Raw genomic sequence first — 12501 nt, 5'->3', positions numbered from 1 at the left:
CTCCGTAATATGATTATCAGTCCCACCTATTTGTTTTACACCTCTAAGAGGATAAGGTTAACCATATCAAAACAGAACAGAACATTTAAAAAAAAATAAAAAACAATTTAAAGAAATACAGATTTCAAAGCAAGTCCACTGGAGATCTACCTTATCTAACTGTCTCTAGCTTCTTACAAATAGTTGTCCCTAACTTCACCCACTTTCTATACTTATTGCATATTATAGAACTAATCAAATCATTACAGGATGATGGAGTCTTTTTAGGTCCTCAAGTTCCAAATTAGGGAAGACAATACCAACTACCATCGCATCTCTCATTCTCTTTGTGATAGCCGTCCCCATCTCTGCATATGCTGAAGTTGAGCTGAAGAAACCAGTCCAGAGTCATTTTAATCAGCAAGCAATAGATTGCTGGAATTTATATTATAATGCTACAAAATAAGCCTCGGGTTTTTCAGGTCTCTTTCTCAGAGTATTTGTTCCTAACTTCTCTGTATTATAGGGAAAACCAAGTCATAACAAGACAACGAAACAATTTCCTAGATAAGCATGCAATGGATAGGACTTATAAAACTATAATATAAATGATCTTCCGTAGCTACTATGTTTTCTCTTGTTATTTTCAATAGATTTGTCGACAACACTGGCTTATTATAGTTAAACATACTATCACCTATTTTTATAAAAACTTATCTTTGACTGCATTGTAGTATTTGAGAGCTGTTACTGATTCATACCAGTATGGATATCCTTTACATCCTGTCATGCTCAGAGTAGTTTCCTCTACTTTTAGGGTTGATTCTAACACGCATACCGATTTCAAATAGGATCAGTCAAGGCCAACCAATAGTCTTATGATTCAGATACAATTAAGATCAGTCATAGTAAGACAATGTAAGTAATACAGAATTTCAGCCTAAGTCAATAGGAAAGTAAGGATAGTTGCCGTGGTATAACCTGCTATTTTTGGTTCTAGAGGTCTGTGTCCTCAAATCTGATATGAGTGGACAGACCAGAACAAATTTAATTCAATCTAAATATGTCACTAGGACTACTGTGTCTTTTAAATCGTTATACACCATTAGCAATGACCTCTGCTTTTTTTTTTTTTTTAAATATAGTTTCAGAGCTGTCTCTACTAAAGACTAGCTTACCGTCTCTGCCTCATGTCTGCTACTCCACTTTTCTACTATAATTTGTCCACCTTATTCCCTCATTCCATGGTCTGCCCCGTTACTGAGGCTTCTCTGCCACTGTAGCTGTAATCCTGATATCTCTTCCTCTCTTTCTCTGTAATGTCCTTCAGCGCTAATGTTTTCTTTTATGACACTTCACGTGTCATGCCTAAGAAATCTTTACCAGGCCCTCTATTCCGAAATGTTCTACTGTATTTCTTCTAAAAGCTCTATAGTGTTGCATATTAAATGGACCTGTGACTCATTTAAAATTTTTATTTTATTATTTTACTTTTTGCAGTGTTGGGGATTAAACCCAGGACCTCCTGCATGTTAGGCAAATGCTTTACCACTGAGTTACACATACAAGCCCTTGAATTAACCTTTTGTTTGTTTCTTTTTGAGACATGATCTCAGTGTGTAGCTCAGGTTAGCTTGGAACTCACTACGTAGTGCAGATTGGCCTTGAATTTGTGGCAGCCCTCCTGCCTCAGCCTCCTGAGTGCTGGCATTACAGGGATGTGCCACCTTGCCCAGGTCCTTGTATTAGTTTTTGTGTGAAATATGAGGGGTTTAAGTCACGGTTCAGTTTTTGGTCTATTGATATCCACTTGGTCCATGACATTGCCCAGAAGACTTGCCTTCCTCTCCCTGCTCAGTTATCAAAGACCAGTTGGCTGGGCTCGGGCAGAAGCCTACTTCTGGCTTCTCCCTGTTCCCACTATGCTGCTTACTGTGACCATTCAGCCAGTCTGGAGGGGAGCTGCATGGCTTCTTCACTCACCCTTGCCAGTGGCCCTGGCTGGGAGGCACAGCAATGTCCCCACTACCCTCTGCGGGACTCTACTCCGCCATGTCAGGGCGGCGGCCTCATCCCCAAGGACAGGGTGAAAGGTTCAATCAGCTCTCTTCAGTCCTCCAGTGAGGTGGGGGAGGGACCCTTATTACTGGACAGTGGGTGAGAGTGCAGGGTCTCTACTGAGCCTTCACTACCGTTTGTGTCATTTGTCACAGCTGGGTGAGGGTGGATGCCTGGACTCCCTGTGGGTGGTGTTAATTGGTGTAGGGTGGAGGCACAGGGCCATGGGTTTTTCTGTGATATTTACTGTATTACAGCAATAATATCTGGATGTTTTCTTTCTTGCTAGACTGCCGCTGTCCTGACCCTTGACTAGAGAGGGCGGCTTTGTTTAGGGCTTTTGGTTAACACGTGTTCTGGCTTCTGCAGTGCTGGTCTGGAATCTATGAGCAAACAGAAGGATCTTGAGGACTCTGCTCTTTGTGTAGTTCCTTAGAAAATCCCTAGAAAATCTATTTTTTTTATCTTCCAGTTTTCTTGTGTTTGTTATACATTTAATATGTCCTGTTTTGTTTTGTGGCACTAGCGGTTTAACTCAAGAGTGCTCCACTATGGAGCTATAACCTCCAACCCTTTTTATTTCTTGCAACCAAGTCTTGCTAAATTGTCCAGGCTAACCACACATTGTGATCCTCCTGCCTCAGCCTCCTGAATAATTGGAACAACAAGCTTGTGCCACCATGCCTGGCTATCCAGGGTTTTCAGTTTTACTTGTTAGGAGGAAAAAGTATTTCTGGATCATGTTTCCAGATGCAGGAACCAGAGTAATAGCTTTAAAAATGTGAACCAGGCATTAAAATGGCTTCATTTCCAAGGGCTTCCTAATGCTATTAGGGTAAAACCTGTGTGTGTGTGTGTGTGTGTTTTGAGACAGGGTCTCACTATGCAGTTCACACTATGCAGTACTCACTTTGTAGCCCAGGCTGGCCTCAAACTCCTAGCAACACTTCCTGCCTCAGCCTCCTGAGTGTCGGGATTACAGGCATGTGCTACCACACCTAGCCCAAAATTTCTTTTTGGGAAATCAGACCTCAGCTGGCTTGGCCATGGCACACCCTTGACGGCCCTCCCACATACTCCACCCACCCCTCTCCACAGGGTAGCCGCACCAGCCTGCTGGCTGCTTGAATACCCTAACCTTGCCAGGTGTTATGGCTTAGATCTAACGTGGCCCCCGATCCCCTGTGTTGTAGGTAACTGGATAGGGAGTGTTGTAAGTGACTTGTTTGGTGGGGCTTGGTCAGAAGAGCTGGTTCCTGGGGCTGTATCTCTCCTCCGGGCTCTTTCCTTGGCTTTCTCTCTGCTTCTGGGCCACCATGAAGTGAGCATTTTCCCCCGCCAGGCCCCTGTATCACACCCTGCCCTGCTATGGCGGATGGAGGCTGTGAGCCAAAATGACCCTCTCCTCCTTCCAGGGTATTACATCTCATCAACGAGGACAGAGACTGAGACACCAGGCAGCGAGACGCCATGCAAGGCTGTGAGCAAGGACGCTGGTGTCACAGCACCTGCTGTAGGTAGCTGAGGCCTAGGAGCCTCTGCCTCCTCATCTGTCACAGACGGCTGTCCCGCCTGTCTGGCCCTACACCGTGTTTGAGAAAGAGCAGGATTACCGCTAGGAGCATACTCAACAGTGTCCCAGAGTCTCTGAGAGCCATGCCCGGCGCAGTGCAAGCGCCCATAGCTGTGTTAGCGCTGTGATTGACCACACCGCTGCCCCTCTGTCCCTGCTCTTGGAATCAGTGGGCCGTCATCGCCTTCTTTCTCTGTGGGCTTCCCAAGTCCCACCGCAGCGCCACCTGCTGGGGGAAGCCGTCCCGCTCACTTGCCCCACAAACCGGAGTCATTTCTCTGACACCTGTCATTCGGTGCTGCTGATTGATCACTCACTCAGTGTGTGTCTCCTTCCACCGGATACTGGCTTCACAAGAGCAAGGCCACGTCTCTTGTTTACTGCCCTTGCTTGGGCGTGCAGGGAAAAACCTGCACATAGCAGTTCTCTGTGGTAGCCAATGGAACAGATAGAGGACGTGAGCTCTGTTGCCACTGGGACTTACTACGGTAGCTGTCACTCTGATGAAGTTTTGGTTTTTGTCTTTTTTTCTTTTTGAGACAGGGTCTCTCTATGCAGTTCATGCTGGCCTTGAGCTCACTTTATAGCACAGGTGATCTCGAACTTGCAATGATCCTCCTGCCTCAGCTTCTCAAGTGCTGGGATTTCAGACATGCACCACCCAGCTTTTGTTTTTCATCTTCAAAGTTTTCCCTTCCCTTCCCTTCCCTTCCCTTCCCTTCCCTTCCCTTCCCTTCCCTTCCCTTCCCTTCCCTTCCCTTCCCTTCCCTTCCCTTTCCTTTCCTTTCCTTTCTTTTCCTTTCCTTTCCTCCTCCTCCACTTCTTCTTCTTCTTCTTCTTCTTCTTCTTCTTCTTCTTCTTCTTCTTCTTCTTCTTCTTCTTCTTCTTCTTCTTCTTCTTTTTTCTCCCCCCCCCTTTCTTTTTCCCTCTCTCCCTCTTCCACCTCTCTCCATGGTGGGTGCTTGTCCGGTTTTCTATATTCTTGCAGATGCTTAAATTTTCCTGTAACAGCCAGGTGTGGAGGTACAAGCCTGTAATCCCAGCACTTGGGAGGCTGAGGCCGGAGGATCACCAGGAGTTGGAGGTCAGCCTGGGCTACATAGTGAGTTCAAGGCCCCACCTGAACTACATAGAGAGACCTTGTCTCAAAAAAAAAAAAAAGTGTTTTTTCCATAACAAAAAGTAAAAAAGCAAAAACACCTCTGCTCTTGGGTCCATTTTTCAGGCATCCCCAGATACATTGCAGGTGGGGGATTGGCAAGTCCACCTGGAGAAAGTCCACCTGCTCTGGAAAGGCAACTGTGTCAATGCAAGTGGCTGCTGTGGTCACTCCTGAGCCCAAAGAAAGCACATCTGATTAGTTTCCTCTGGGCCCCTCGCTGTCTCTGTGTGAACAAATATACATGTCCTGAATGGATTAAAAACATTGACTTTTCATGGCCATTTTGACTGGGGAAGAGCTGGAAGTCACCTAGCACCAGATGCAGATGCGGTGAATGAGGTAGAGGAGGACTCAGTGTCATATTTTTACAGTGTCATATTTTTACAACCTGTGTTCCTCGGTACCGGGGATCAAACTCTTGATCGCCTGCTTGCAAGGCAGGTGCTTATGCCTATGCCGCTGAGCTAAATCTCCAGCCCCTATTCATGGTATTTTTTTTTTTTTTTGTCCTTTTCCTTTTTATCGGTACCAGGGATCGAACTCACAACTGTCTGCTTGCAAGGTAGATGCTTATGCCACTGAGCTAAATCTCCAGCCCCTATTCATGGTATTTTTGAGCACACCTTAGAATGACACTCACAAAAGATTTCCACCGCTTCAGAAAGAGGCCAGAAAGATGGGATAAACAAACGTGATGGAAGCCAGGGGGGAGCATCTTGAGGGAGTTGAATAACAATGTGTCTTTTACTGTAACAAGTTTTTAAAAATGTAAACATTCATGGTATTTTTTTTTTAATCACACCTAGTGATCCTCAGTAAGAAAGGGGTGACCATCATTTAGCCCTGTCTTTCTCCTCAAGCCACATGGGAAGTTAAATGTTAGATTCTGGGTATTTATAAGAACCATTGGTCTCATTTGCCTTGGAAAGCGCATTGGAGTATAGTTAGGAGGTCAGTGTGATACTTTCTTTTCTCAAACTGCTGTTCAATGTTATTACATTCCTACAATTTGAAGGAGTGTTTTGGGGTGGTTGATAGAGACAGTGATGTCTCTGGGGTCCTTCTGATCTCCTAGAAACCTGTCACCTGCCCTCGGCTCACTTAGAGGCAAGTCACCCTTTAGCGACCACGCTCTTCCTGGTGGGAACTCAAGGTCACTGCAGAGCAGAGGGCCAGAGTGTGGGGCGGGGGCTGAGCAGGGCGGGCCGGTGGGGCAGGTTCCTCACCTGCAGCGACTGCAGTGTTGATACAACAGAGCCACCTGCAGAGAAAGAGCAGAGGAGCAGGGGCGAGGCCGCGGGAGGCCCAGGTGTCTTAGCTACCTGGGCCCCGCCACTCCCTAGCTGCCAGCAGTCTGCGGACTGAGGCTGGAAGCTGTGGCTGGGGGAATCCCACTCCCAGCCCTGGGCCAACGCCCCACCAGAGTCAGTGTGGAGCAAGCCTGGGTAAGAAGTTTCTCTTTGCTGTCAGCTTTGGTTTACAGAAAGCTTGGGAGCTGTGCAAGGAGCACGTGGCCTTATTTATCAGAGAGCATGATGTGAGGCTGGGGGTCTAAAGGCAGTAATGCGGGGCCAGGCTATGGTGGGTGCTACTGGAAGAACTCTGCAGGGTCCTAGCTCCAGTAGGAGCTGGCCAGGGATGCACAATGTTGTTCGTCAGGTGGAAATCCCCATGGCTGGTGTCCTAGCAGGGTGTATCAGCCAGTTCAGTCTCTGAGCAGGGCGGGTGGTAGTTGAAGAAGACTTACGGGAGGAAGAGGCTTCTTCTTGGCCGGCAGGGAGGCTGTGGCCATGCATCTGTTAGAGCAGAGGCAGCTGGCACCTTGTTACCTGGCTTGAGAATCTACGTGGTGAAGCGCCTGGGGCACGAGACTCCAGTCTTACACAGAATTCGTCTGTGTTCTCTCACACCCCCTGCACATGACCTGAAGGGAACTTGGGGTGACATTGCCAGAATACCTGTGCTGTGACTCTGACCCATTGTATAAAATCATGTGTGGACTTATCCACATTGTGGCTTTGTGCTTGCTCAAAAGTTTCAGGTTTTGGAAGTTTGGATTTTGGACTTTTGGATAAAGGATATGTTGGTGATCCCTCTCAGGGGTGAATCTTTCAGGCATGGTGGCTGATGCACCTAGGTGATGAGAGGTTGGAACTGTGGCTTACAGGTAGCTGGACCAACTGGGAGAGCCTTTGATAAACATCCTTCTTCCACACACAGGACACACAGATCCATTCATCCCTGATCTTGCACAGGGATCTGTTGAATTCCCACTTATTTAATCATTATAGCTAGGCTAGATCCATTTACTACAGTCACTATTTTTAATGTATAAGAACCATTAGTGTACACTTATTTTCCCACACATACCTAGGTTTGTCTAGATAAATAGCAATGGGATGAGTGAGTCATAATTATGAATAATATAAAATTCAACAAATATTGACAAATTGCTCGCTGAAAAAGCTGTAAGGAATTTACACTTAAACTTCTAATTTATGAAAAGTCCTGCGCTCTCACTATCTCCACAGCTGAGTCTAAATCATATATGTTTTCTTGTTTAGAGCTGGGGATGGAGCCCAGGGCCTTTTGCACATACTTGGCAAGGGCTCTACCACACCTCCAGCTCTTGAATCATAGTTTTTTAATCTTTGGCCAAACTGATAAAAGATGAAAGATGCCATCTCATTCATGTTTATATTTTTTAAATCAGGAGTGATGCTTGCTCAATTTTAATCTTTACTAAAAAAAGAAAAACCTAAGCATTTTGCATACTTATTACCTTCTTCTGTCTTACAGGCCAAGGCTGGGCCAAGATGGCGTCTGTGTTCCGCAGTGAGGAGATGTGTTTGTCCCAACTCTTCCTCCAGGTGGAGGCTGCCTATTGCTGTGTAGCTGAGCTCGGAGAGCTTGGCCTGGTTCAGTTCAAAGATGTAGGTACTACATTCTTTGGAGATAAAAGGATGGTGGGGTCGGGGTAGATGACTCTTTTGCCACACTTCTTTATGGCAAAACAAAACAAAACAAAAAACCAAAAAATCAGCTCCTTCTGCTGGGAGAGGAGCCAGGAGCTGCAATAGATGAAATTCTATGGTTCTAGTCCTTCCGGCCAGGATTTAGGATGCCATCGAGCACAAACGTGAATGTGATTTTCCCCAATGCCTGTCTCCTTTGCAGGAATGTTTGTAAGCCCTAATGGCATCACTGCATGGGAAATGTCACTGTACTTGACTTCCTGTGTAGCATCTTCAAACCCTCACTATAGCCAGTGGGCATGCAGATTGCCAAACCTGTTAATAAGGACAGAAACATATTTTCTCTGACTTGTCAGGAAAGGGCAAAAACTCAATTTGTTTAACTCTATGTTGTGAGTTCAGATAAGCACAGAACTCCATGGAGACCACACTTGGGCATAATAGCCAAGGCAATCTTGAGAATGGTGTTCTAGGGCTACACTGTCTTGAGCTTGACATAATGGTATCACTTTCCAGGGGTAATAGTCTTGACAAGCTCTTAGTGAGATCAGTTTAAAAAAATCGGTCCTTTTGCCTGATAATCACAAAGTCCTGAGTCCGATTCCTGGGGGGTACCAAACCCCCCCCCCAAAAAAAAACAAAAAAAATAGTGCTTTGTCTTCATCTCCTCATCAAGTTCAAGGTCAAAGCTGAGCTCCTGCACAAAAGGTTCAGGTCTTGTTCTTTGCAGCCCTGGTCTTTGGCACAGGCTGACACCAGGCAGGTCCTCAGTAACATTTCTTGGGCCAAGCTGAGAGTCAGCAACACACAACTTTTTGTTGGTGGCTACGAAACTACACAGAGCTGGGAAGATTTCAAGGCTCATTTGGATAGTCACTGCAGCTGGAAGTTAGGAAACCAAGCCAGATGTGTAGCTGAGGCAGGAAGATCACAAGATTGAGGCCAGTCTGGGCAACGGAATAACACTCTATCTCAAAATTTAAGGATGGCTAGAGATTTAGCTCAGTGTAGAGTGCTTGCCTACCATATGCAAGATCCTGAGTTCAATCCACTGGAAAGAAAGAAAGAAGAAAGAAAAAGAAAGGGAGAAGGAAAGAAAGAATAAAAGAAAGAAAGAAAGAAGCTCAAAGACCCTGAGTTCAATCTCCTATACAGAGAGAAAGACCAGGAAGGAAGGAAGGAGAAAGGAAGACAGGCAGGCAGGAATGCACACGGGAAGGAAGGAAGGAAAGAAGGAAACCTTAGGTGTGGGAGGACTTTGTATCTCCTAGTCTTGTAATCCACAAACGAGCCCCCAAACTCGAGTTCAAAAAATGAGGCAAAAACATATTTTAAAAAAGCAGCGCTGATTTATTTTATCCTGGGCCCAGCGACACAGTGCAGTTGGAGATTGCAAAAGCTGTGTGTGTAGCTCCTCTATATTTTCACCTTTAAGTATATATCACAATTTACAAAGTAAGGGGGTCATGGGTGTGGATCAGGAAATCTGTTACTAAGGAAGACCTTTGTTTTCCTCAGCAGAGAACAGAGGAGTCTAGCACTAATTAACAACCTTTTGTTACCTTATTTTAGCACCATATCTGTTATTTGTAGAGGGCAGCAATGGTTAACATATCAATTAGGTCACCCAGAGGGAGAAGGGAGAAGAAAAACGTATACAGAACAGTTAGGGTCACATTACAGGTATTTTGGTATAATACAAATATAACGAAGCTCTTTTTTCTAGTGTACAACACTAGCAACAGGAGGGCCAGGGTGGGGCATTTTAGGGACTGAGTGTCCAAATGCCAAGGTGCGTGTTACCTGTAACACACTGCTTGTGCAAAGAACTATCTATCCTAAGACACTTGTAGTAGCATTCTCGAGCATTAAAAAGACAATGCGATGCCCAGAGGATGCTGGTGGCTGTTGTACCTAACGAACGCCTTGTGCTCCCTCCACGCAGTTAAACGCCAGTGTGAACAGCTTCCAGAGGAGATTCGTGAATGAGGTTCGGAGGTGCGAGTCGCTGGAAAGGATCCTCCGTAAGCCACTTGTTGCTTGCTGTCTGTGTGAACTGGCAAATGTGGAAGGAGTCAACCGGACTTCGTGAGCAGATGTGCTCCTGTTTACAGATGTGCTCCTTTTGGGGTGCTCTTGGGGGCTGGAGTTGGGGCTAAGGGAGGTCCTGGGACAGTGGAGGCAAAGAAGGACAAGAGGCACCCTTAGGGGCATCCTCGCTCACTCTGTGCCCTTTGGGGGCTCCGACCTCAGGTTTTCTGGAAGATGAGATGCAGAATGAGATTACTGTCCACCTGCCTGAGAAGTACCCACAGATCCCGCTGCCCCGGGAAATGATTGGCCTGGAGGTGAGTTCTGTGCTGTTCAGTTTCCCTGGCCAAAGGCGGTCACAGAACCTGGGAGCTCTGGGCACCACCTGGGTCCTTTGCTTGGTTGCTACTGGTGACAAAGCAGGTTCATGTGGCTGTTACTTTTCAGAGTTGCCAACCTCAGGAAAATCCCAATGGCAAATTTTGAGGCTCCTGCTGAGCCAGAGGAGAGCTGCTTTTCTTTCTCAGCACACTCCACTTGAAGTGTGGGGTTTTTTTTTCTCATTGTTTTTAGGATGTTTTTTGTTTTTGTTGTTTTGGTAGATTTGGACAGGTGAATGCAAGCAAAACGGGAGGCCTTCTAATTATTCCTGGGAGCAAAGCAGCTGATGAACTGGCTCTTTTAATCAACCACTTCTTCGTAGTTTTTTTTTTTTTCCTCCCATTTTTTGCCATGCGGGGGCTTGAACCTGGTCCTCATGCATGCAAAGCACACAGTCTGTGACTGAGTTCCATTGTAACTGGGTGTGGAGACACATACCTGTAATTCCAGTACTCTGGGAGGCTGAGGTGGGAGGAATGCAAGATTAAATCTGACTTGGGGAATTTAGTGAGATCCTGTCTCAAAATAAAACATTAAAAAGGCTGGGATGTAGGTTGGTGCAAAGACCCTGGATCCAATCTCTAGTACTGCAAAGGAAAAACATGTGCACTGATTTTGTGCAGGACACCTTAGAAATATCAGCATAGCTGTTCCCGCAGCTCACTGAGCAGGTGGAGGAAGGGAGGAGGAGGGGCCAGGCCTGGGAGAGGAAGTCAAGGAGTCGGGCAGAGCTGACCACTGATGACTCAGGCTCTTGATAAAAGCTTGGATATTTTACTTCAGAAGAGGAGGGGATCACTGTGGGGTGGGGCAGGTCAGAGAGGAACTGTACCAAGCTAGCCAATTTGTCTGGCTGAGCTGTTTGTTTGTATTCCTTCCTTCAAATTCTTGAAATGTGTGAAGCCATCACCTGTATAAATCTTGACACTTTTTAGAGAAATGAGAATGCCAACTCTCGCAGAAAATTCTGGGGATCTTGTTGTATTAAAATGCAGATATGGCAGGAGAAATCTTTTAACCAACCCAAACAGGAAACCCCTCCCTCCAGGTCACTTCCTGTTTCTGCCTCATCCCCAGTCTTCTAATGCCAGTCTGGAATTTGTGGCCCTTCTCCTGTTTCCTTTCACTCTCCTTAACCCCAAACCTGTTCCTGTGATCTGGGAGATATCATCCTGGCTTACACCTTTGTCCTTGTTTCTCACGATGGCACAGGTCTTCTACACGTCCCGTTGGCCTTAATCATTCCCGTCTCTCTGCTGGTTCCACTGTGTTAACTTGCGGCCTGCTATGGCCTGAGCTTGTCACTCCTTGCTCAAGAATGTACCCTGACTGCCTTCTCATCTCTGCCCGACCGGGCCACCTCCAACTGTCCCAGCCTGCTGCCCCATCACCTTTGTTAACCATTATTGAGAAGCCCAAAGAGCTTTCCTTATGTGGATTATAATTAGCACATTTGTATTGGGAACTAGAATGATAAGCATTATAAAATATATATTAATTTGCCTGAAAATTTCATTAGCATAGGTCGGGGTGGTGAATCTATGGCACAGGGGTTTGTATCATTGAAAGCTCTAGAAAATTTGTTGCCACTGCCATGTTGTTATGGTTAAAATAAAATTTTAAAAACTATTTTCTAAGACAAAAACCTTCATGGAGAAGAGTGTTGGTACTTAAAAGTATCTTAATTGTGTGACTTTGATAGAAGACAGCTGGTTTCCATGCCTCCCTTCACCGTGAATCTTTTGTGATACTTATTTTCACTGATGTATGTGAAAATGATTCAGGTATGTGATATGTTGAAATTTGATTTTGGTAAACAGGTACAAGTGTACTTTCAAAACTCAGTCTATTTCTAATAGTAGCTTGAAAAGGCAATTCACCCAACTGATTAATATCAGTGAATCTGTTTAATTTTCTTTTTTGTAAAGCTATACCATGTTATACAAATTCTAAGTTTCATGTTCCAAGTTTCTATTATTAAATTTTGTTTGATATTATTGTCTTGGCTGTGTAGGCTGCAGCTACACAAAACATTCCAAGACACAGCCCTAGTAGATTCATCCATCTCATTAACATTTCAAGATACACACTTTGTACATTTTTTTCTCATAAAATCTGTTCCCAGCTCAGGTATCATTCCTTGGAAGACTGGTTTACTTTCTTGTTTTATGGTTTTACTATAAGATGTTTAAGTATAGATTTGTTTGCAATTACTGTTTACTACATACTGAATTCATGTAGTAGAATTTTTATAAACTTCGCACAAGGCGTAAAGAATTATGATCCAGCAAACATCACGTTTTACCCATCACCCAGTGTGAGGTGATGGGAAATGAGAGCTA

General features: G+C 45.2%; 1 protein-coding gene across 3 annotated transcripts in view; it reads left to right on the top strand.

Annotated features, from left to right (window-relative positions):
• The window catches only part of Atp6v0a4 (ATPase H+ transporting V0 subunit a4), a 79215-nt gene that overhangs the window by 18777 nt on the left and 47937 nt on the right, over positions 1-12501 (top strand). For 2 of the 3 annotated variants that reach the window (XM_013158625.3, XM_013158624.2), the window contains exons 2-4: positions 7572-7705; positions 9693-9771; positions 10001-10095. In XM_013158625.3, the coding sequence (XP_013014079.1) occupies positions 7589-7705; positions 9693-9771; positions 10001-10095 (291 nt within the window). In that variant the 5' untranslated portion in view covers positions 7572-7588. Of the gene's footprint in view, positions 1-6016; positions 6218-7571; positions 7706-9692; positions 9772-10000; positions 10096-12501 lie in introns of those variants that run through there. The other variant, XM_003475513.3, reaches the window with a different exon arrangement.

This window comes from Cavia porcellus, unplaced genomic scaffold (assembly GCF_034190915.1).
Source record: "Cavia porcellus strain 051 isolate PalLab524CR breed Dunkin Hartley unplaced genomic scaffold, mCavPor4.1 scaffold_6, whole genome shotgun sequence".
NCBI lineage: Eukaryota > Metazoa > Chordata > Mammalia > Rodentia > Caviidae > Cavia > Cavia porcellus.
Note: the sequence above shows the minus strand (reverse complement) of the source record. Positions and strands in the feature narration are given on the sequence as shown.